Below are 26355 nucleotides of genomic sequence, written 5' to 3' on the forward strand. Positions count from 1 at the left end.
GTCTTCAACCAGAAGCTATCCTAAATCAACTTGTTCTCTTTGAGACTCTTACAGATTACTATTGACCTACAGAGCAAAAAATTAGGTAAAATTTTAAAAAAATACAGGTATATTTTAGAGATTGCCATTATTTAAATATTAATTTGATTTACTCAAACAAAAAAAGCCTGAAGTGGCAACAATAGGAACCTTGGGAAATACCAGAAACTCTCAGCTCGAAGTTCAATAAGTTTTGATGACTTCCACTTTTAACAGAATAAACCAAACAATATATATATATATGTTCAAATTTTCCTTTTTTTAAAAAATAAGGTCATCAATATTTAAAAAGTCTTCCTAAATTCTAAAGTTTAAAAATTATATATGGTTAATTATTTAATTAAAAGAAGTACAGCTTAGGGATGCATTTTTTAATGTACATTCTGTTTATGCTGGCATAGAAAATTTACACTGGAGAACTTTTACGTTTATGTATACTATATATATTTCATTGATATTTGTAAGTTTTGCTATTTTCCTTTCATTTGTAATTTCTATAGTTTTATGACACATTAGCCAGGCCTTGGTCAAAGAAGTAATCTCCTACTCTACTCTTATTTAAAAGGAAAAATATGCTCTGTTTCATACCAACCCAAATTATGACTATTTCCCAAGAGGCTGGGCAGAAGACAATGGGGACTAACTACATGGAGAAAGTCAAAAATATTTTTAAATTAAAAAAAAAAAATTACAAAATAATGCAAAATCCCCTTAAGAGCAATGTGAAATTACCCTCCTCCATGTTAACAGTAGGTTCAGATCATTTAAAGTTCTATAGCAGAGCAAAACAACTGTAATATTTAACTTTGAAAATAACAAACCAACACACTTTTGGTGATCGAGGGTCTGGAGAACGAGCAAAGAGTTCATCTTCAGGCAACTGAACATTTGAGGAAACGGATTCACATGGACGTGTACCATTGTAGATATGGAATTTGCAATGAGGATTTAAGGCCATGGAGAGAAGTTCTAGAAGTGGAAACCAGTCTTGGGACAACTTGGCCACACATAGCTCCACCAGGCGATGAGTATTGTTGATAATACACCTCTGTTATATAAAGAATAATTAATGAGATCAAACCATCCCAAACAGAAATATCTTCTGATCTTGATTAATTATCTTTTTTTTTTTTGTACGTGGGCCTCTCACTGTTGTGGCCTCTCCCGTTGCAGAGCACAGGCTCCAGACGCGCAGGCTCAGCAGCCATGGCTCACGGGCCCAGCCGCTCCACGGCATGTGGGATCTTCCCGGACCGGGGCACGAACCCGTGTCCCCTGCATCGGCAGGCGGACTCTCAACCAGTGCGCCACCAGGGAAGCCCTTGATTAATTATATCTTAATAATGACCTCTCAATTGTGCTATACCGATCATTTTTGAGTTATGTTTAATTTTACTAATATTGGGATCAAATTTATATATCAAAAAGAAATTAGCATTTACTTTATAATTTATATAGTACCTAATTTCAAAAGCTATTTGCAATGACTTACAAAATGAAGCAGGCACTGCTCTATGTCCCCAGACGATGCAAATTACCACTGCTTTCTCTATGCAATTTTCTGACTAGAGGCAACAATTCTAAAATCTAAACAATGTATCAAATATCCCAGGTGGAGTAGGTTTGCTATCTACGCCTCAATGCAAAAGTCTGATACCACTCCCAAACTTTCCATTCTATACTTAAAAACTTACATGTTGAATTAGAAGATGTTGGTATCTTTATGCTATGGTTATATGAGAAATAGTTCACAGGGCATAAAAATATGCCCTGCTTCACAATTTATAACCATATTTCCATATTATAAACAAGAACAGAGACTTGGAGTAATTATGGTACTTCAATCTAAAAATGCACATTTCTTATCACTTTTTAAGATCTCTGGAATCTGATTGTATCACATAATCAATGTATAGTGCATTTCCCTAGACTGAAGGTATTTGTAGAGATTTGTCTTGGTTTCTGCCAGTCATCTGGGGACACCACCAACCTGAGACCACTTTAAGTTCCCCATCTGATATTTTTTGTATCACAACTCTGACTTGAATTCAGGCTTCAAAACTGTTTGAATACTAGCTGGTGGTTTAAGTTTTTAAGAGATTTTTTCCCCCTCTACCAGGTGCCAAAGTTGAAATGTGCAGGTTTCTTTGGTGTTTCTTTCTGTATGTTAAATTTATTTCTCTGCATTGACGCTTTGTGTCTCAGATAACAGTTTCCCATCTTGGGTGTTTTCCTTCCTCAGTGGTACATAAAGTGAGTGAGTGGTGCATTTCACAACTGTCATATTTTCAGTGAAATACGGTCACTTGTCAAAAGTCACAAGGCACTTCAGAACCAAGGAGACAGATTAAACCAATGTTTTCTAACTCTAAATCTCACACTCATTCTAAATGATCATGCTTCTTTCAACAGAAATTATAACTAATAAATTTTTAAAGTTTCTCATTTTAAAATCCTTTAATTAATGGATCAAATATATAACCAAATATACTATATAAGAAAACACACTCATCACTATATAAATCTGATTTTCAAAATTTAAATGAAAGACTCACATGAATTTCAAACTTCCAGCCACTCACTGCCTCGTCTGTAAGGATTTTAGTGAAAGATATTGTTAGCCCATCGCGAAAAAATCGCTGACATGCTTCACTTTTAACATCAAGGCCTAAGAAAAGGAGAGAAAAATTAATGTAAACAAAATACTTCTCTGGTTGTCTTACAATGTCCAATTATAAGATAAAAATAATTGTAAAATATTCAGTAACAGCTAACAAATGCCGACTAGATTTGGAACAAAACTCACAGCATTATGTATAAGAGGTCAAAAAGGTAACAGATTCAGAAACAAAAATAACCTTCAATGAATTTCAAAAATACTTAACTGTATAAGAGTACATTAATCCAAGTAATATTAAGATGAATCAAAACTATTTCAAATTATGACACTGGACCGACCTTAAATACAAAACGGTTATGAGTACCATGTGATAGGGGATTTAAATACTTCACAGTATTTTACTCTCTGACAACAAATCTTAAAATTTTTAATATGACGTTTCTCGGGGACTTCCCTGGTGGCGCAGTGGTTAAGAATCTGCCTGCCAATGCTGGGGACACGGGTACAAGCCCTGGTCCGGGAAGATCCCACATGCCACAGAGCACCTAAGCTCGTGCGCCACAACTACTGAGCCCGTGCTCTAAAGCCCGCGAGCCACAACTACTGAGCCCGCGCGCCTAGAGCCTGTGCTCCGCAACAAGAGGGGCCAACCCAATGAAGCCCACACACCGCAATGAAGAGTAGCCCCGGCTTGCCGCAACTAGAGAAAGCCCATGTGCAGCAATGAAGACCCAACGAAGACAAAAATAAATAAAATAAATTTTTTTTAAAAAACGACGTTTCTTAACTATTTTTAAAATCTCATTTTGGTTGTACATTATCCATTTGACATCAAATACTATTCTACTATTCTACAGAAGAGTTTCATCGATTAAAGATAAATTATCATCTTCCGTATTAGTCTCTTCCACTGGCTCAACATCTATGCTTCTTTATATCCTTCTTTTAATTTCACCTGATTTCAGAAAGGCAACAGAGCTACATGCCCCCAGACACACAAAATAACCTTTAACTCTTGATGACAAAATGAAAAGCCATTCAGTTTGAACATACGAGTATTATTCGATTTTGGCTGTACAACAGACATGACATTTAAGCCCAGTACTGTAGTTTAAAAAATCTGAACCTTGCTTAAAATTAAAATAAACCATGGTCCCAAAGAAATATGGGGAGGAGGAGGGGATTGCATTTCCAATGAATGTCAATGATATTAAATGAAATACCATTGTGTGTTTTTACCTATCACTGTACAGTCAGGACCTAAAACATGTCTAGGACAGAAGCCTTCAAAAATTTGCTGAATTGATGAATAAATGTGTAAATGAACAAAAGAAATCTGAGTGGTGAAAACAATGGTTATCTGATAACGCATTTTCATAGCTCATCAGATTGGTTTTCTAAGATTAGTAAGGTGTAACGACACGTTCCTTAAATGAAGGAGGGTAATTACTCTAAGACAAAGGAAATTTTACCCTTGCCGTGGAATGAGACAGACTTAAGCAAGGTACTAAAGACAATAATTTTTACAACATTTAATTTCAATTGTGATGATTCCTATTGATAATTAGAACACATCCCTGGCTACCCTATTTCAGAAATTGAAATGTTATTGCTGTTTATTTTAATCTCCAATGCCTTAAAAATGAGTAGATATTACAATAGTAGCCCTTTGCTAAGAGAATTCAATTGCACCTAAAGAAAACTAGTCACTGAAAAAAATAATGATTAATTCCAAAATTAAGCTTTTACTTCTAGACAAGAATAACAGCATGACTCCTTTTAATTGGGTTACTTTTTAAACAAAACACAGGACCTCATCTTTCAGGTCTTTTTTTCTTTTAGAGAAAATCCAAACCTTTTCTGTGTATTAAAGAATAATCAACACATAAGCTAAACAGTTTAAATATGAATATATACAAATTTTACGTATAACTTCAGAGAGTTCACAAACATCCTTGAAGGCTGTCCGAAGGATATGAACCCTTGCTCTAGGGACAAATCATAAGCCATAGCAAGAAAACTTAGTTAAATGTTCTAGTCTAGGAATACACAGAAAAAGTCTTCAGGCATGAAGTGAAACTATTAGCTAGTAGCATACATTATGGAAAGCATAAGACCATTTAAACTTACCTTTTTTACTAAGATCAATAGCAGCTTCTAAAAGCACTTCTAATTCCCCTTTCGGCAAAACTGGAACCACCCATCGAGGCCTAAGAGTTTTAATAATATAAAAAGATGTTTATTGGTTGAACACTGAACGAGGCACTATAAATGAGTTACTAATTACAATTACTCAGCGCACCATGAAAATATTAAAATGAAACTAAAATATTAAAACCACAAGGTTGGCAGAACATCTGCTTTGTGGGACTAAGCATCATCTGTTGTCTCTACAAACAAAATTTTTTTAAGGAACTGTCGAACAAAAGATATAGCAATGAGAGAAGGGAAAATAAAATTATTTTAATAACACAGAATATAAAACTAATAATCAAGTATCACTAGAATATAAAACTACTATAATAATCAAGTATCACTTAAATGGATACCTATTGTTAGAGTTCATAGGAAAGTGCTCTTTCAGGATTCAGGTTAAAGGAGACATGATGAACCTCTTAGTTGTCCATCCACTTCCTCACAAAGAAGAAAAAATCTAGGTGGCAAATGACTAATTTCTGCCTCAACTTTTCCTGAAGGTTAAGTTAGACATAGGTCTCCAAGTCTTTATGCCTCCACAGGCACCCTCCTCCCTCAAACAACGATGCAGCATACGCCCAGGTGGTGCTTTCTCTGCTCCCAGTGCCAGCGGCCCAACCATCTGGGAGTCCATCCTCTTCCTACCCCTTCATCCCTCACTACCACCCAACTTACCCAGTGCTCCAAAAAACCCCATTTTGATAAAAAGTGCTCCATGACCACATAATCTATTAGAAACCAATGTATATCACCCTTTCTCATTGTTTTTATTTACATAAAAAAACATCACTTGTGTTTCTCTCCCCCTGCAGATTTGCTAACATGCAACTTTGCCCTTGAGTGAGCGTAAGAAGTACACTTTTATCATCAGCAACCACCAGTCAAAAATTGAAAAGTAACAGTACAACTTTTTGCTATGATAACTCTGCTACAAAGAATGGGCAGGGACATTACAACTTTATACAACTGTTTGTTTGTTTGACTAATTCATTATATACCATTACTACAGGCATCCGTCAAAAGAATCACATTTAATGTGTTCTTTCAAATATACATTTAAAAACAATGAGTTAAATATATATTAATAGGAAAAATATTTAAAATAAATGAAGTGAGGAAAACAAGTTATAAAATGATATTATAGTAAGAATTCCATATTTGTACAGAAAGCAGCACATATGATAATAAACACAAAGACAACCTGGAAGAATGTACACCTTATTGTTAGTAGCAACTTTTGGTTGGGAGGTGTGTATCTACAGAGGAAATTACAAAGAACATTATTGACATATTTCTATGTTTAACAAGAAGTACTTATATTATATTACTTATGTAATCAGAATGTTTTTTTAAAAATGCAAAGGGTTTCTATTTCCCCTGACATTATATATGTAATGGTGTTAACTGATTTTTAAAAAGTAAACTTACTAAGGCAAGTAAGTGCCTATAAGTGTATTTTCCTTACTTTTCTTTTGGGGGGTTGGAGGGATGTGTCACACCTCCCTGGGACTCACTTGTTGAGCTCACAGCCTGGTGAAGACCACAGACATGCAGGATGGTTCCCTGAAACGCTCTTCCCTTATCTTCTTTAAATCTTTTCCTTCCCATACACACAAGCTTAAACTTTCACACTCTCAGAGTCTTACTCCAAATAATCAAAGCATGGGGCGGGGAGGTGGGTGTGGGTGAATGTTTGTACTATGAGTATGAAAATGTATACTCTGAACCACCCCCATGAGATGAAGATCAGGAGAAACAAATAGCTGAGATGGTTAAACGTCTCAAACTAATCAAGGGTTCACAAAGGGGCAGGCTCTGAGGAACTCAATCTTCTTATGACCTGGTTTACCTCAGGGCCATGCAAAAAGTATTAAAGTCATCCAGTAACCGACATGCTAATAAGAAAAAAAACGGGAAATCACACATACGGTTCTACTTCAGTAACACACCAGCTAGGGTGATCATCATTAAACTGAACACTTTATTGACACTGTTACTTCCTTTCATTTTTTAAATCCATTAAGAACCATGGGTTGCAAAGTACTTGGCAATGACTAAGATGTTAAGGCTATTTATGGAGGCAGTATGGTTACTGGGATATTCCTATCCACTCTTCCTCTTTTCTTAGTACTAATCACTGCGCTGAAATACTTCTGTTTTTCCTGTGTATGACACACATTAAAAAGCAAAACAAAATCAACTCACCTATTGATCATGTCATCCAACTTTGCCAGGTCAGTATGTGGAAATGCAGGTTCCTCATCTTCAAGCTGTGGTGGGGCATCAACTTGACCTTGTTCATCTGGGGGAGTTGCCGGGGAATTTTCATTGGAAGAATCAGGTGATGAAGTCTTAATTAAATTCAAACACCAACACAGATTAGGGGGAAATAATGTAAGCTTTTAAAGAAGATATGATCATTGTAAGTTTATGATGTTTCAGGCAGTCTCTGTGCTACTATGCTTTAAAATAATTTCATTTAATCCTCAAGAGCCTAAGGAAGTATTCTTCTGCCACTTAACAGATGAAAAAAACAAACTCAGACAATAAGTAATTAGCCCTAGGTCACAGAGCTCCAATTCTGTGGTCAGGATCTGAATCCAGGTCTAATTCTAAAGTTTGAGTTCTTATCCACAGTGTATACTGCTTCTCCGCCTACATTTCCCATTATATGAGCCCTTCATGATAGAAATTATTGTACACATTTTACAGATTAAAAAGTTTCTGATATAACATTTATTTTTCATTCTGAAGAGAAAAAATAAATTTTATTCCACAATTCCCCTAGTCTCCAACTATTATCCAAATAATTATTAAAACTTCACTGTGGTTTCTAAATAAGTCACACCATTTTCAACTAATAAGGCTAATTTTATTCTTTCATTCTTCATTCTTTGTGCTTCTTTTTTCCCCCCCATACTTTAGCTGTGTACAATATTTCCACAATTAAGTGAAAGAACTTTTATGACCCTTATTAATTTTGAAAGCAGATAGTATTTTTCTCTTTCAAATTGAGACTGATCTAAATTTTAAGCTGACTTTTACTCGTATATTCTTGAATTTTCTACCTACTGTAGGTTGATGGCCCTTTTAAAGAAGGCCCCTTTCCCTATCATTTTAGCATTTATTGAACAGATGCATAAATAAGTACTTGTATTGAAGACAGTTGGGTATACCACCATTAATATATTCTACTTACAAAGTTTATATATGAACTCATAGAGCCAATTTGCAAGTAAATAGCAAACTTTTACTTAAGATGGCGAACACTACGCAGGTGCTATAGGGCTAGTTTCAAGGCAAAAATCTATAGAACAGAATTCAAGTTTTTTCAGAAGCCCAATAAAAATATTTGCATTTCAAGTATGTAACTTCGGAAGTCTGCTTCATTACTTTTTAAAAAGGCCCATTTCCCCTGGTATATATGTATTATATACATGCTCACAGAAATCCTAAAGACAAAAATAACAATTAAGATACCCGCAATACCACACCAACAGATAAGCACCAATGACATTTTCAGTTATTTCCTTGCAGTTTTTCTTCTATGTGACCCCCCCAAAATCCTGTCTATATATATGTATAAATTTTCAATAAAATTGGGATTATACTTAAGTCTGTGTCCTTTTCCATTCAACATTTGAGTATTTTCCCCCATCATAAACAATCTTTTTTAAAGAGCTGATTAATGGCCACATAGTATTAATTAAACAAAATTAAGGGACATTTAGCATTCTGCAATTTTTATTGCTTACATAAAACTATACTGAATCTTTTATATATAAATCTTTGTGTTGAACTTCAATTTTTCCTTAGGACAGAACCCTGGAAATATAATTACTACAACAACAGTATAAATTATTTCTTTTAGGGCTACTGACATATATTTTACTAAATTCCATTCCAGAAAGTCTGCACCCTCCCATGAACATCTCCCAAGATTGTTCATCCCATAGGGCCTTTGCCAAGGCTGTTTCATTTATCACTGGGCTTTACTATTATATATACTAGAGCCTAAAATTCTCTCCTATGGGAACACTCTTTTAAAAACTATTATAGATTAAGTGAAAAATCTGATTGGTTTTAGAAATTCCCTTTATGCCAATATGAAAAAGCATTTTCAAAGTAAGCCGTAAGTTGGGTAGTGATTAATGCTATGGTTGCTTCCTCTTGGTCCAGTAAGTGTCAAATCTTCTGAAATAACTAAAATCCTAACATTAAAAAGTAGAGAATAAGAAAGTGAAAGAGGGATTCTACAGATAGTTAAGAATGCAATTTGTGGGAATTCCCTGGCGGTCCAGTGGTTAGGACTCCGTGCTCTCACTGAGGGCCTGGGTTCATTCCCTGGTTGGGGAACTAAGCTCCCACAAGCCGAGTGGCGCCCCCCCCCCCACCAAAAGAATGCAATTTGTTTGTTCCTTTTTTTCTTTTAATTATCATTCATCCTCAAAAATGTAAAGAGCTATTTAAAGGAAGAGGACATAATGCAGATACATAATATTAAGCTGAGTATCACAAACCTAAGAGCTCTTAGAATTATCAAGTACACCTTAAAAATAAAAGTAAGGTTAGAGGTTTAATTTCTGTCTAAAGCCATGCAAACCACAAACACTGCAGAAGATGTTAAAAGTCCATGCAAGATGCAGGTATGAAACAGAAGAGAGCAAGATACTGGAACTCAAGCTACAAGCTCCTGGTTTAAAAATATAAATCTCTGGCATCCAACACAAACTTTAGACTATGTTTAAAGAAACATGAGTACTGGCTAACAAATTTATGACACAGGAAAGACTTAACAACTCTGTCCAAGACTCGTGGCCATATACTTAAGTATTACATGTCCCAAAAGTGGGAACTGGAGAGGAAAAGAATAAAGTTGACATTTATTTGGGGAAAAAAAACATTAAAACCTGACTTGCTCACTTCTCTAAAATGGCAGAGGGAGAGGATGAAAGGGGGGAAGGGCGGAGGGAGGGAAAGTGCACCAGCGCACGCGCGCGCACACACACACGCAGCTCTTTCCTATCATACCTGTAATAGAGAGAATACGTAATCTATAATAGCTGGACAATAAGAACTTAACCACAAATGACAAATGTAAGTACTCTACAATAACAGTACTTTTGCCTAAAAACTTATCCATACAGAATTCTACACAAACATGTACCAAGTGTAAGCAGCAAGTCTGTGATTCACATGCATGCACCTCAGCTACAAATTCACCTCTAAGTGCTGTTTGAGCCGCATATCACAAGTTTTAATGTTTGTCTTATGTGGTTTAATATGTCCCAGTATAAAATTACATACAATAGAAGGCTGAAAATTAATTATCTAAACTTACATTTCAAGAAATGAGAAAAACAGCAGCAATCCAAACCCAAAAGAAGTTAAGGGAACAAGAAATAAGAGTTAAAAGCATGTAAGTGGGGGCTTCCCTGGCGGCGCAGCGGTTGAGAGTCCGCCTGCTAATGCAGGGGACACGGGTTCGTGCCCCGGTCCGGGAAGATCCCACATGCCGCGGAGCGGCTGGGCCCGTGAGCCATGGCTGCTGAGCCTGCGCGTCCGGAGCCTGTGCTCCGCAATGGGAGACGCCACAACAGTGAGAGGCCCGCGTACCACACACACACACACAAAAAGGCATGTAAGTGGGAAGGGCGAAGAGAGTTAAAGCCAAAAATTAGTTTGGGGGAAGGTTTGATGCAATTGATAAATCCTTTAGGAAAGAGTAATCAGGAGAGAGAACACAAATTAGCAGTATCAGAGATGAAAAAGGAGATGCTACCACAGGCCCTAAGACATTAAAAAGATAATAAAAAAGGATATTATAAAGTTTTACTCCAATAATTTGACAATCTAGATGAAGTGGACAAATTCCTTGAAAAACACATTACCAAAATCCACCAGAAAAACAAAAAAATCAGAAAATTCCCCTATTTAAAAAAAAAAAGTTGGATCTGCAATTACAACCGTTCCACAAATAAAGCCCCAGGCCAGATGGTTTCACCAGTAAAATCTAAATAATTAATGAAGAAATAACTGAAGTCTTATACAAATTCATCCAGAGAATAAAAGAAGAAAGAATATTATGAATTTTGAGGCCAGCATAAAAATCTAGATACCAAAATCTATTTTAAGCTCTTTGCAAACATTATTTCATTTGATCCTCTTAATGATCCTATGAAGTAGTTATACTATTATTATCCTTATTTTATAGCTAAAAAACTGAGGTGTAAAGGTCATATAATTTACCCAAAGTCATAAAGCTAGCATGGTGCAAAGCTAAAATTTGAACACAAGCAATATGACTTGAGTCCATACTCTAACCATAGGCTACATCAAATGATTTAATGCTTTGCTCTGGAACTGACACAGAGCTTAAATACTTGATTTTAATGATTACTGATAGTGTAAGACACCAGGAAAAAAAAAAAAGCGGGGGGGGGGGGGGGGAGACCTGCATACCCAAGCATCACCATCTATAGCCCTTGAGTTTCTTGTTACTATGTAAGACCTATGTTTATATTTCTTAAAATAACAGTTTTATGGTTACTTCATAAATTATTCAGAACATGCTCCATTATCTAATATCCCATAATAGACACACCAATGTAGCTTTAACTAGTATCTTAAACATCCTACCTGATTCTGTTGGAGGGGGGGCTGAGACTGTCCATCAGGAGCCTGGCCCTGGCTGTCATTCCCTCCCACTGGAGAGCCACGAGTCGTGGCTGTCATACTCGACACAGGGCAGATCTTTGCAATTTTGTCTGCTTATGTAGTTGTCTTGAAAAAAGAAATTATAGTCCACTTATAGAAGATGAAGTACCAGCATTTGTCAGTCTTAAAAAGCTCCAATTCAAGAATAAACCATCTTGCAGAGACCATTGCATAACCTACAAGTAGAAGAAAAAAAGCACATTGTTTTAGACATAAAAAACATGAACTAAGGAATTGTTCGAACTTAATATTACCAGTGACTCTAGTCAGGAGAAAGTGGCTATATAAATGAGAGAGAGGACAAAGCTGAAAAGTTTCATCAATACTATATTTAACTTAATAAACTGATAATAGTACATCAGCAGTTATGTCAAGAAAACATACAAGTATAGCCTTATAATATTTCAGTTTCTTCCTGGGATTCCAAAGACATTATCAAGGTATTCACTTAGTTGTCATTTCAATTCAATTATGGAGTGGCAAAACTGTCTTCAATTTGCCAATGCCTTGAATATACACATTCCTACAATGTATTTAAGATATAAACCAAGTAATAAAATCTGATTGTTAACTGTATACTACTCCTCCAATACGACCTATTTTGTCAAATGACCTTGACTCTCCCCTTTTGGGAAGGTTTTGGCCACTGGCACTCCCAGAGCCATGACAGGGCTACAGACCCAAACTGTTTAACAATGGAATTCCTCTTTGCAGAAATCTAGCAAAGGTGTATAGAGGAATACCACCAAACCCTCAATTCTATATTCTTAGCTGTGTAGTAAAATCATCCAAAGTGCTTTTAAAAACACTGACGTCCAAACCCCTCTCCAGATTGAATAAATTACAATATTCGGGAGTTAAGCCTAGGCATCAGTACTTTTCAAAAAATCTCCCCCATGACTGATTCTAATGTACCACGAGATTGAGAACCTCAGCTGACTGATTTATAGATCTTTGGTTATAAGGCAACCACACTTCCATTTAGTCCATGGTATTTACTTCAAGCTTAAATATAATCACTTAACCCAGAGATGGTGTTCTAACAAGATTTTGTTTCACTTATCAAATTGGCATAATAAAAAGCTTAAGACTGATAACATCGGGTACTGGGGAGGCTAAAAACAGAAAAATCTTTAATACATAAAGTGGAAAAACAATTAAAAGATAACATGGTTGAACACCCTCGCTTTCACTTTTGTTTTCCATTTTTATACAACCTACATACACTAACAAAAAATTTTATGTGAAGTAGACAATTTTAAAACCCAGAAAAACCCACCTATCAAAATCTTCAGCCACTTTGGGTTGGCTGGCAAATTGTTTAAATTTTTTTTTTCTTACCACTCAAAATATCAGCTAACCAATTCAACTTCATTCTCTCTACTTCAAATTTGCTCCAATCTCTTTCTTTTGATCCCACTGCTCATGATCCCCAATGAACGATGCTCCCTCAATCTTTTCCTGGAAACCTTGTTCTTAGCCTATAAATATGCTTGAATCTTTGTTACTGAAATGAAAAATCACCAACCTCTGTCCTTCCCTTTCCCCCCAAATCTTAAAAAGAATGCCTCTGCTTCTCCCTTCCCTTTCACTCCTTCCACTCTCTCATCATCTAGCTGTATCTAAACTATCAAAACTGTTTTAAGCCACTGGGTCTTAACTGAGGTCTATGGATGGGTTTGAGGATTAACTCCCCTAAAATTACATGCAAAGCTTTGTAAATATGTACATTTGGGGGTGGGGGAGGTCTGCTTCACAGATCATCAATGCTTTACTAATTGACAATTAACTGATAATCAAATGACTGCCCCTTGCCGTTCACCCTGTTTGCCCTCTTCTTAGCGTTAGCCACAACTGGCTGCCACTACCCCCACCTCCCTTCTTGAAGCTCTGAGCTTTCTTGGCTTATACAATCCTGGACTCAAGTTTCCTTTCCTTTCTACTTCTTTTCAAAGGGGAGGGTAGAGAATAGTAGGTAGTAGTGATGTCAGTGACAAATAACAGTTTTCAACACTGAAACAGAGGTGAAAACCTCCACTAGACGACTGACTCTGTAAGTCAGGAATTGAAGGAGAACTTGGGGGTCTTGAACAGAACGTTAATGTTCACAAGAGTGGGAGACGGATTCATTAGCATCATCTGGGAGCCCCCCGAATACACACCTCCTTCTGAAAGTGAGGGGGTCACAATCTTGGGGGGTGGGAAGAAATAGCATAATATATTCTCAAGTGTTGGGCAAGTTGGGGAGGGGGGACGAAACCCTGAGGCACACCAAAATTAAAGTGGTGTTTTTAAGGTAAATCCTTACACTTTACATAGAATGTGGCGTTTTCCTATAAATTAGAAAACCACAGCTCTAAGAGGTGACTTGACCAAAGCACAGATAGAAAGCAAGTCTAAAAAATTAATTCTATTACTTTGTCCACTAAACCAATCCTATCGCTCTTCAAAAATTATTTCCGGGAAGCAACCCAAGGATGAATGGATAAACAACATTTGGCATATACATACAATGTAATAGTATTTAGTGTTAAAAAGGAAGGAAATTCTGACTTGGATGAACCTTGAGGATGTAATGCTAAGTGAAATAAACCAGTCACAAAGGGGCAAATATTCCATGACTCCATTTATATGAGGTATCTACAGTCAGAGAAGGAAAGTAGAAGAGTGGTTACCAGGGGTTGGGAAGAGCAGGAAATGGGGAATTATTGTTTAATGGGTACAGAGTTGCAGTTTGGGAAGATGAAAAGTTCTGGAGATGGATGGTGGTGATGGTTGCACAATGTTAATGCACTTAATGCCACCGAACTATACCTAATAATGGTTAAAATTGAAAATTGTTTATATATTTTTCCCACAATAAAAAACATACATACACACACACACGGCACTAACTGCTCTCTTGCTTTGCACTCTTTAACATTAGATTATTTGAGTTAAAACATCTTAAAATTATATTCTCGTGTTGTTTTGTTTATGCTCAACATTGTTCCATCTATATGCATCCCAATAACTCTCCATCCATAGACAAATCAAAAATATCTGGCAAAAGTCGGAGGACAAATTATTCTAGACAAAAGCATTCTGTGGATAACTAAGGGACTGTCCCTTTCAACAAAATAACATTAAAGTAAATGGAAAAGGTGGCAGTCTGAATGAAACCTCTCCCCAAACAAAATACCTTTCTGTCAGACCACAGAACTAAATCACCTTCTGCTTCTTGCAAAGTATTCCATTGGCAAAGCCTCAAGCTGCTTGCCATCCATATCCCTTATATACTCTCACCTTTCTGTCTCTTGGTTTCTCAGTTTCTTCTACCTCTAAGTTCCCCATATTTCTAGATTTCCAACGCTGCTGGGAAGGTACAGCAGGTCTCAGGATAGCATACTCTGCTCTATTCTGCTGTTTTTAACAGTCATCTCTCTACCATCACATAAGAATTGGATACTTTTTCCTTAATGTGCTAGGCTGAGAGATTAAGAGCAAGACAGAGGAATGGAGCAAGTAAAAATAACTTCTGGATTCAAACATAACTCTTGTTCAAAATCTCACCTCTGCCACTTACAAGCTGCCCTATCTTAAAGGCCAGTAACAACTACTCTAATTTTCCAGGTCTTTAAAACTGAAACAATGCTACCCACAAAAATGCCATGAGGGGACTTCCCTGGCAGTCCAGTGGTTAAGCCTCCAAGCTCCCAATGCAGGGGGCACGGGTTCGATCCCTTGCTGGGGAACTAAGATCCCACGTGCTGCACAGTGCAGCCAAAAAACAAAAACAGAAGTTAAACTGATAAATTTTACATTATGTACATTTTACCACCCAAAAAGGGGGAGAACAGATAACAAGTGTTGGCGAGGATGTGGAGAAAGTGGGACCTTCATACACTGTTAGCAAGAATGCAAAATGGTATAGCACCTTTGAAAAACAGTTTGGCAATTTCTCAAAAAGTTAAACATAGAATTAACAAATGACCCAGTCATTCCACTCCTATGTATATATTCAAGAGAAATCACATACGTCCACACCAAAAACATGTACACAAATGTTTATAGCAGCATTAATCATACTAGCCAAAATGTGCAAACAACCCAAATGTCCATCAACCAATGAATGAACAAAATGTGGTGTATCCATACAAAAGAATATTTTTCAGTCATAAAAGAAATACAGTTCTGATACATGCTACAACATGGATAAGCCTTGAAAACACCATGCTAAGTGAATTAAACCAGATACAAAAGGACAAATACTGTATGGTTCCACTTATATGAATATCCAGAATAGGCAAATTCATAGACAGAAAGTAGAGGTTACCAGGGGCTGGGGGAAAAGGAAGATGAAGAATTACTGGATAACAGTTACAAAATTTCTGCTTGGGGTGATGAACAAGTTTTGGAAATAGTTGTGATGGTTGTACAACACTGTGAATGCAAATAATGCCACTAAATTGTACACTTAAAATGGTTAAAGTAGCAAGTTTTGTGATATATATGTATTTCAACACAATTTAAAAAAATTATTGATAGGACAAAAACATTGAATTGTACACTTTAAATGGATAAATTGTATGGTATGTGAATGTCTCAATAAATCTGTTAAAAGAATATTAACAAAAAACACAGTGGAAAAAATGATTAAAAGGAATTAAAATACATTAGAAAACATTCACTTAAGGCAAAAGAAATCAGTAACGGGAAGAAGAAAGGAAGAAAAAAGCCATGAGATATAGAAAACAAAGTAAAATGGCAAATGTAAACCCACCTATATCAATAATGACATTAAACGTGAATGGTTCATAAAATCCAATCAAAACACAGAGATAGACTGGATTTAAAAAGAAAGATCCAGGGACTTCCCTGGTGGTCTAGTGGGTAAGACTCTGCATTCCCAATCCAGGGGGGGCCTGGGTTCAACCCCTGGTGGGGGAACTAGATCCCACATGCATGCCACAACTAAGAGTCCACATGCCACAACTAAAAGAAGATCTCACATGTCACAATGAAGATCCCACGTGCCACAACTAAGACCCAGTGTAGCCGAAATAAATAAATTTTTTTTAAAAAAGAAAAAGAAAAAAAGAAAGATCCAACCACATGCTGTCAACTGGAGACAGATTTTGGATTCAAGGATATAAACTGGTTGAAAGTAAAAGGATGGAAAAATATCCATCATGCAAAACAGCAACCATAAGAAAGCTGGAGTGGCTATATGTTTATCAGAAAAAAAAGACTGTAAGACAAAAAAATATTACTAAAGGTAAAGAGGAACATTTTACAATAATAAAAGGGTCCATTCATGAAGAAAATATGACAATTTTATATATATATATATATATACACACACACACAACCTAACAGAGCCTCAAAACATATGAAGCAAAAAATGACAGAGGAGCGAGAAACAGACAATCCAACAATAATAGTTAAAAGATTTCAGGGCCTTCCCTGGCAGTCCAGTGGTTAAGACACTGCACTCCCACTGCAGGGGGCACGGGTTTGATCCCTGGTTGGGGAACTGAGATCCCACAGGCTGCACGGTGCGGGCCAAAAAAAAGAGAAGACTTCAACTCCCCACTTTCAATAATGGATAAAACTAAGCAGAAGATCACCAAGTAAACAGAAAACTTTAACAACTATACACCAACTAGATCATACAGACATCTATAGAACACTCTATCCAACAGCAAGAATATACAGTCTTCTTGAGTACACATGAACATCCTCCAGGACTGACCATATGCTAGGCTGCAAATTAAGTCTCAATAAACTTAAGGGATTGAAAGTTAAGTATATTCTCTGAACACAGTGGAATGAAATTAGAATTCATCCAAAGGAAATTTCACAAGCATGTGAAAATTAAATAGATATATTTTGCCATGGTAATCATTTAAATCACTTACTAGCTCCTCAGTTGATTTTCCTGGTATAAAATCCTGCCATCTACAAATAATAAAAATTCTGAATTCTCCTTAAAGATAAAACTAAGGGGGGCTTCCCTGGTGGGGCAGTGGTTGAGAGTCCGCCTGCCGATGCAGGGGACACGGGTTCGTGCCCTGGTCTGGGAAGATCCCACGTGCTGTGGAGCGGCTGGGCCCGTGAGCCATGGCCACTGAGCCTGCGCATCCGGAGTCTGTGCTCCGCAACGGGAAAGGCCACAACACTGAGAGGCCCGCGTACCGCAAAAAAACAAAAACAAAAACAAAAAAAAACTAAGGTAAGATGTCACTGAAATATATCGTAACACTATTTCTTTTCTTGCTTAATGTTAAAAACTTCGGCACATAAAAAGGTCAGACTAAAATAGCTTCACAGCACTTACCTTAAGAAACAAAACAAGTCCTCACAATCACTATTTTTAAAAACTGTCCAGCCCTACAAACAACAGGCATCCAAACATATTCACCCAAAACATCAATGAAAACTTAGAAAGTGATGGAAACATCAATAGTCATAAGTACAAACTACATTTAATCTATTTCAAATCAATGATATGAAGAGATGGGGAGGGGAAGAGAGAAATGAGGGAAACGGTATAGAATTACAGTAGAAAAAGAACGAACCAAAAAGGAAATGAGAGAAGCAATTAGGAGTGACAAACAGTTAACATCTATTGAGCAGTCACCATGTGCCAGGTACCATTTAAAAGTTTTCATCTATTAACTCACTTAATAATCTCAAAAGGTAAGTACTCATTATTACCATTTTACAGACAAAAAACTGAGGTACATAAAGATAATCTGACTAAAATGAAGTAACTAATAGGGGACAAAGCTAGCAAATCAAATTTCAAATCTAGATACCTTGGTACCAACCGTTCTGCTTATCCCCTTGCTATGCTACATTGCTCTTTCTATTTCAGTGCTATAGGAGGAGAGACCATAGAGGGGAGAAACAGAGGTACTTCATCAATCCTATTAAGTGTTAGTCAACCACTCTTGTTAAAGATCTCAAACTTATTTTGCCAGAAGCAGTGTGGTACACAAAACCAATTTTCTAACCAGAAATATATGAACTTAAATTTCTACTCTAGAACTTAACTGTGTGACCTTAGGCAAAGTTCCCAAACCTCTTTGGGACTTAGTCTCCTCACCTGAGGATACAAGGCTATGGTTGTTGATTAAATGAGGTAATGATTATCTTTAAATGTCAGACAGAGCTGTCCAGTTAAGTATTAGTTCTCTTTCCTCTCAAATAACATTCCACTGGAGGGGAGACACTTTAAAGACAACTATTTGTAATTTAGTACTGAGGATGGAACACGTGTGAGGGTTTTGGAGTGAAAAAAGACTTGGTAAATATGAAGTCTGTTCTGCTACAAAACATGTACAGGCATACCTTGGAGATACCGTGGGTTCAGTTCCAGACCACCACAATAAAGCAAATATCACAAAGTGAGTCACACGAAGTTTTTGGTTTCCCAGTACACATAAAAATTATGTTTATAGTATACTGTAGTCTATTAAGTGTGCAACAGCATCGTGTCTAAAAACACAATGTACATACCTTAATTTAAAAATACTTTATTTCTAAAAATGCTAACCATCACCTTAGCCTTCAGCAAGTCATAATCTTCTCGCAACAGTAACAAAGATCACTGATCACAGATGACCGTAACAAATATAATAATGAAAAAGCTTCAAATATTGTGAGAATTACCAAAGTGTGGCAGAGACACAAAGTGAGCAAATGATGTTGGAAAAATGGCAACAGACTTACTCGATGCAAGGTGTCCACAAACCTCCAATTTGCAAAAAACACATTATCTGCCAAGAGCATTAAGCGAAACGTGATAAAGTAAGGTATACCTGTAGTTTTGTAATGGTATTTAGCTCACTGGCAAACAAACAAAAAAATGGCTAGCTCACTGGCCAGTAAACACACCTGCAAATCATGTTACTTCATAAGCAATTTCCCCCTCAACACATGAATGTTTTGTACCAAGTAACAGCAGCTGAATGCAGCATGAGTGTTGGGGATAAAGGTCTGGACCAGATAGCCATCACCCTACATTTTTCTTGGCTCAGTCTGGCCGAATGCTCTGTCTTGTAAGTATGTATACTGTTCCTCCTGACCTTCGTGCATTTGAATTTTATTTCAGCCTCGTGTCCCTAACTCAGTAACCTCAACCATTCCCTATATGGAAGGGTTCTATTAGGTTACCTTAAAAAAGAAGAAAAAAAAAAAGTCCTACATTTACCATAGTTTGTCAGGAGTTTAGGATCTTTTAAACTGTGCTGTTTATTTTATTGAAATTCTTATTGTTTTTGTTAGTGCTCTAATTACAAAGTTACATAGCTTCTGAGTGATCAGTTTGCTCTCAATCCTGTTTCCCCCATAAGCCCTGTTACTTTTTGGTGCATGATTTTTGCAGAACATGAGGCTTTTCAGCCATTGAAATATAACAGATATACCTATAACAGATCATATTTAATCTCCAAGTATCTTCTTCTCTCTTTCAAGGTGGCTAATACCTTCAGAGATTGCTGGGAAGCTTCAATGGAAGAATGTATGTGAAGTGCCATGTACACAGAAGGCACACAACAAATAACAGATATTCTAACAAGTGCTGGTTTTTTCTCCCTTGAAATGCTAATTAGATTACTATGTACGCTCAACAATTCTTATTCCCAGGCGCCCTATGATCTCCAAATCAGTCCAGAGGAAAAGTATTCTCCCAATTATAAACTACCAGGATTCTATGCTCCTGACATACATATTATACTTGCACAGGTTGAACTTTCAAATGAATGAACAGCCTCAACAGTTATATTAATATAGCTGCTTTTATTATTCTGTTACATTAACACAGAATCCTACCATATCTCAAAAGTTTGCCCTACTTTTTAAAAAGTTTCAACTCAAATCTTACCATCTGTAAGACAATTCACAGCACAGCGTTCGTATCAGAATTTGTGCTGGCTCTAAAGAAAACGTGACAATAGGAAGACTAAAGAAACCAGTAGGGACTTCGCTGGTGGCGCAGTGGTTAAGAATCCGCCTGCCAATGCAGGGGACACGGGTTCGAGCCCTGCTCCAGGAATATCCCACATGCCGTGGAGCAACTAATAAGCCCGTGCACCACAATTATTGAGCCCGCGCTCTAGAGCCCGAGAGCCACAACTACTGAAGCCCGTGTGCCTAGAGCCCGTGCTCCGCAACAAGAGAAGCCACAGCAATGAGAAGCCCGCGCACCGCAACAAAGAGTAGCCCCCGCTCGCCGCAACTAGAGAAAGCCCGCACACAGCAACGAAGACCCAACGCAGCCAAAAATTAATTTAAAAAATAAACCAGTAACAAAGAGACATCAAAATTATGCAGTGCTACACAGTAAGTAAACTAATTATCTGTTGAGTAAAAGAATGGACAAATGAACCACCCTTTTAGGTAGAAATATATTTTTCATTCAATAAATAGGGAAATAACCTGGTAAATATGGAATTGGAGTCCTGGTTCCAGTCATCTGACTCCAAGCACCAGGTTTCTATCAACAGTATACTAAGCTGGCTCAAGTTTGCCAAACCTGGTTCTACCTTAACAGCATTTTAAAAACTTAAATTACTTTCTATTTTAATGCTGCTTAAATATGTGCATAAATGAAATCAGAATTCAACTCCTTATGCTTATTGCTCTTCTACAAATTTGCAAACTAAATACAAACAGAACTATTAATATTAATAATATGTGACAGATGGCAGCATACTGCTGACTGCTAAGGCATAGGTTCCTTTGAGTTTTGCACAGCTAACCTACTACTATCATGTACCATGTGGGAAACACAGCTTTCCTACTTGAATTACTACATCACTCTGTACACGTGGTTTGCCATGACATCATTTTTCCTTCACACCAACACATCATTTTTGTGTTAACTCTGCTTCTTTTGCTCTCATCTGACAAATTAAATTGTACAACTGAGCATCAACGTGTTAAAAACACAAAGCTAACATCAGTGGTTGAAATGGTGTGGCGGTTCCTGATTATGAGACAATCATCCAGGCACTCAAAAGCACATGTACTAACGTTTAAGAATATCATAAAATTGAAAAGACTTGTTTTAAAAAGAAAATACTTGTTCTAACTTGAGCACAAAAAGGGCACCAAAGAGATACTTTGAAGGCTAGAATCTTGCAGGCAATCAGGGAGAGGTGTTCAAAGACTATTAAGGTTTGGAAATTAACTGCTCCAATTATAGGAAATTCTACATTTAAATCTTCCCTTTAAAGGTTTTTGGTTGCAACACTGTGAAGCTCATTGCTATCAGCAAGAAGGTCTTTTACTGAGTCTAAAGTCTATTTCCCTTGTCACTGATACCTATAGCTTATAGTTCTGCCCACAGAAACAAAAGTTAATATTCACCACTTTCTAAATTACAATGCTTCAAAATACTGAGATTTATAGTGTACACACACCCAGGTCACTTTTCAAGAAAAGATATACTTTTACTTAAATATTCCTTTATTTACTAAATCTTTACAAAGGGTGCAAGGTCTCAATAAATTCTAGTCCCTAAACAAAGCAACCTACTCATAAAATCGAGCAACACTAACTTAAAATATTAGACACAGTCACATACCAAATGTCACAGAAGGTATGCCTACTTATCAGTCTACTCTTTGTAAAAGGACAGATTAAGATAAACTCAGTTATTTATTAATAGCTCTTACCAATCTTTATCAAAGTTAGTTAACACTTTTAGAAGTTAACTAATCCAATCATGAAATGCTGATCCAACACACTGAAAAGAGAGACTTCATTTCATTTAGTCAATATTTTAAGCAAGGCAGACACATTATTGATAATTACCATTTTCCATGTGCATCCAGTAGGTACTCTTTTTGCCTGAAACTTCCACAATGAGATTGAATCACAAATGTAAAGAATTTGAAAAGGAAACCAAGAATTTGAAAGTCCTTCTAGTCGTTGAAGGAATGTTTGAAGTTACATATTATAGTTTTTAAACTATGTTTGAAGTTACATTTAACAGTTTTAAAATAAGTCTTGAAATATAATTCACATATATAAAACACTCTAAGTGTACCATTCAACTGCTTTTAGTTTATTCAGAGTGGTACAGATATCACCACAATCAATTTTAGAATATTTTCATCACCCCAAAAAGAAACCCCATGGTAGCACAGTGGTTGAAAGTCCGCCTGCCGATGCAGGGGACACAGGTTCATGCCCTGGTCCGGGAAGATCCCACATGCCGCGGAGCGGCTGGGCCTGTGAGCCATGGCCGCTGAGCCTGCGCGTCCGGAGCCTGTGCTCCGCAACGGGAGAGGCCACAACAGTGAGAGGCCCGCGTACCGCAAAAAAAAAAAAAAAAAAAGAAAAGAAACCCCATACCTATTAGCAGCAATCATTCCCCCTTCCCTCCTCCCTCACCCCCAGCCCCAAGCTAATCTACTTTTTGTCTTTATAGATTTGCCTATTCTGAACACTTCATATAAATGGTATCATACAACATGGAGTCTTTTATGACTGTCTTCTTTCACTTAGCATGACTATCTTCAAGGCTCATCCAAATTGTACCATGTATCAGTACACTTCATTTCTCTTTATAGTTGAAAAATATTCCATTGAATGGTACACATTTTATTTAGGCATTCATTAGTTGGACATTTACATTATTCTGCAATATGGTTTTATATATGTAGACTCCATTAAGAGAGATGTATGAAAAAGAGCTATCCTTCCAACTCTGTATGTCTGTGTACAATTAATCCTAAAGGTTCAAAATAACACTACAGTATACCATGAAGGCTGATGCTCAAATCAAAAGTGAAAGCTATATGAAGTTACTGAAAATGAAAACATTAAAAACTTTGAATGTGGTATTATAGGGACTTCCCTGGTGGCACAGTGGTTAAGAAACCGCCTGCCAAAGCAGGGGACACGCGTTCGAGCCCTGGTCCGGGAAGATCCCACATGCTGTGGAGCAACTAAGCCCCTCGCAACGAAAAGTAGCTCCCACTCACTAACGCAACTAGAGAAAGCCGCAACTAGAGAAAGCCGCAACTAGAGAAAGCCGGCGCAGCAACGAAGACTGGAGGGGGGGAGGGGGGGGAGGGGGGGAGGGAGGGAAAGGAAATAAACTGTTTTTTTAAAATGTGGTATACAAAATATAAAACTAAAACATCCTAATTCAATTATGGCACCCCCCTTAGTATATTGAGACACTACTAAAAAAAAAAGAGGCCAGACGTCAGCAGTATTTTTGACAGATCACAAACGAAATGAGAAGCAGAAGTGCTAAAGGCAAGGGAACCTTGTTTTTAAAATGGGAGAGCTGCACGCTAAGGTCCCTTTAGCTATGTTTTATGAAAAAGCAGTTAATGTCTACGTGCTGTTGGCAACTGCAAGGCAAAAGAAGGCCGAATTAATAACAAGGGGAAAATACTAACAGAACTCATTTACTCAGACATTATACAGGGTAGTGGTTAATAAGAGTACAGAATGAAGATAAACTGCCTCAGTCTGAATTCCTGTTCTGCCACTTACTAGGTGTCCAAGCTGGACAAGTTCCTTAACATCTATATCTTGTTTTCCTTAAATATAAAATGAGGAAAATAGCAGCTACCTTTTCAAGACTGCTGTAAGAACATAAAGAATTTATGCATATATAATATATATAGGCACTGAGTATTAGCTATTGCTACGAGAGGTTTACAAAGTAGAATACAAGAATATCTAAGAACTAAATTAAAAACCTATAATTTACAACACAGAAGGGCAATGTGAGCACCAAGGAAAAACATCTAAATTAAACTGGAATATATTAAAATATTTAAGATGAAATCCTGCCTGGGATTTGCTTCAAAATGGAGGGGGTACATAAAAAGAAAAGCCATGAATTGAAGCCAGTTGATGGGAGTTTATCTACATCTATGTATGTTTGATTTTTCCTTAATAAAAAGTTTGGGAAGGTGGGAAAATAAATTAGTTGAGAGTAGAGAATATCTACAAAAGCTTCTTAGAAGAACGATATCTGAGCCGCATCTTACAGAATAAAGATGAGTAGTACGCCAAGTAAATGTGTGTAGGGATGGAGCAAAAAAGGCATAAGAAACAGTATGGAATAGCCTAATGCAGTCAATGTGACAGTAGTTCAAAATAACAGAAGACCAGCACCAATTACCAAGTAAGGTTGATGGTATGCATAACTGGGTGGCATCCATAACCTTGGTTCTCCCACCTCTGGTATTGTAATTATTTTTTTGGGGGGAGGGGGGTGCCGCACTGCATGTGGGATCTTAGACCTTAGTTCCCTGACCAGGGACTGAACCCGTGTCCCCTGGAGTGGAAGCAAGGAGTCTTAACCACTGGACCTCCAGGGAAGTCCCTAAGTGTAAAATTTTAACAAAGAAAATTTGGCCTAGGGGCTTCCCTGGTGGTGCAATGGTTGAGAATCTGCCTGCCAATGCAGGGGACACGGGTTTGAGCCCTGGTCCGGAAGATCCCACATGTCGCGGAGCAACTGGGCCCGTGTGCCACAACTACTGAGCCTGTGCTCTAGAGCCTTCGAGCCACAACTACTGAAGCCCGTGTGCCTAGAGCCCGTGCTCCACAACAAGAGAGGCCTGCGCACCACAACGAAGAGTAACCCCCGTGGGCCGCAGCTAGAGAAAGCCCACGCACAGCAACAAAGACCCAATGCAGCTAAAAATAAATAAATTTATAAATTTATACATACATATTAAAAAAATTGGCCTATACAAAAAGTTCACTGGTGGTAAAACATATGCAATCTTATTTAAACAAATCAGATATTCTTAAGGGTGTTCAATAGTTATCTCTATCCTTGCCCATCCCTTAAAGCATGTTTATATAGGTGAAATCTGGTTAAATAATTAAAGGTAGGGTAAAAAAAAATCTATGCAAACCTGTTTATCTTGGTGACATTATAGAATACCGATTCTGCACCAGACCCTGAAGAGATAGAACAGTAAACAACACTCAGTTTCTGCCCTTAAGGAATTCACCTGTCTAGCCCCCTCACTACCAAAGGAACAGAATAGCAAGTATATTCTTTAAAATGTATTTCATAACCGTGAATTTCACACAAAAAAGAATGATAGCTAAGCTTAGAGACATTTGTTGGGATACATAAAAAAAGTCCTGGAGAGTGGAACGAATGTAGAATGGAATAAACTTCCTGGTTTATATCTTTTTTTTCTGTGGTGGTATGCGGGCCTCTCACTGTCGTGGCCTCTCCCGTTGCGGAGCACAGGCTCCGGACGCGCAGGCTCAGCGGCCATGGCTCACGGGCCCAGCCACTCCCGTATCCCCTGCATCGGCAGGCGGACTCTCAACCACTGCGCCACCAGGGAAGCCCTGGTTTATATCTTTTTCGATAATGAACGTGTAACTTTTTTTTTTTTTTACCTTTTGACCCACTTCACCCATTTCTCCCACTCCACCCCCTACCTCTGTCAATCACCAATCTGTTCTCTGTATCTATGAGCTTGGGTTGGTTTGTTTAAGATTCCACATACAAGAGAGATCATATTTGTCTTTATGTCTATGAAGTCCATCCATGTTGTCGCAAATGGCAAAATTTCATTCTTTTTCATGGCCGAGTAACATATACACACATACCACAATCTCTTTATCCATTCATCTATCAATGGACACTTAGGTTGTTTTGGCTATTGTAAGTAATGCTGCAATGAACATGGGCGTGCATATGTCTTTTCAAGTTAGTGTTTTCCCTTTCTTAGGACAAACACCAGAAGTGGAATTGATAGATCATACCAGTTTCTTTCTTTTTAAAAATTTATTTA

General features: G+C 37.3%; 1 protein-coding gene across 6 annotated transcripts in view; it reads right to left on the reverse strand.

The window, feature by feature from the left end:
• Nucleotides 1–26355, reverse strand: part of USP9X (ubiquitin specific peptidase 9 X-linked) — a 126754-nt gene that overhangs the window by 84184 nt on the left and 16215 nt on the right. For all 6 annotated transcript variants that reach the window (XR_012329224.1, XM_033849996.2, XM_033849994.2 and 3 more), the window contains exons 2-6: nucleotides 11495–11748; nucleotides 7061–7206; nucleotides 4790–4869; nucleotides 2595–2707; nucleotides 869–1087 (exon numbers count right to left, since the gene is read on the reverse strand). Coding sequence is in view for 5 of the 6 variants with exons in the window: in XM_033849996.2 (XP_033705887.1) it covers nucleotides 869–1087; nucleotides 2595–2707; nucleotides 4790–4869; nucleotides 7061–7206; nucleotides 11495–11590 (654 nt within the window). In the remaining variant the exon portion in view is untranslated. The remainder of the gene's footprint in view (nucleotides 1–868; nucleotides 1088–2594; nucleotides 2708–4789; nucleotides 4870–7060; nucleotides 7207–11494; nucleotides 11749–26355) is intronic.

Source organism: Tursiops truncatus, chromosome X, assembly GCF_011762595.2.
Source record: "Tursiops truncatus isolate mTurTru1 chromosome X, mTurTru1.mat.Y, whole genome shotgun sequence".
Classification (NCBI taxonomy): Eukaryota; Metazoa; Chordata; class Mammalia; order Artiodactyla; family Delphinidae; genus Tursiops; species Tursiops truncatus.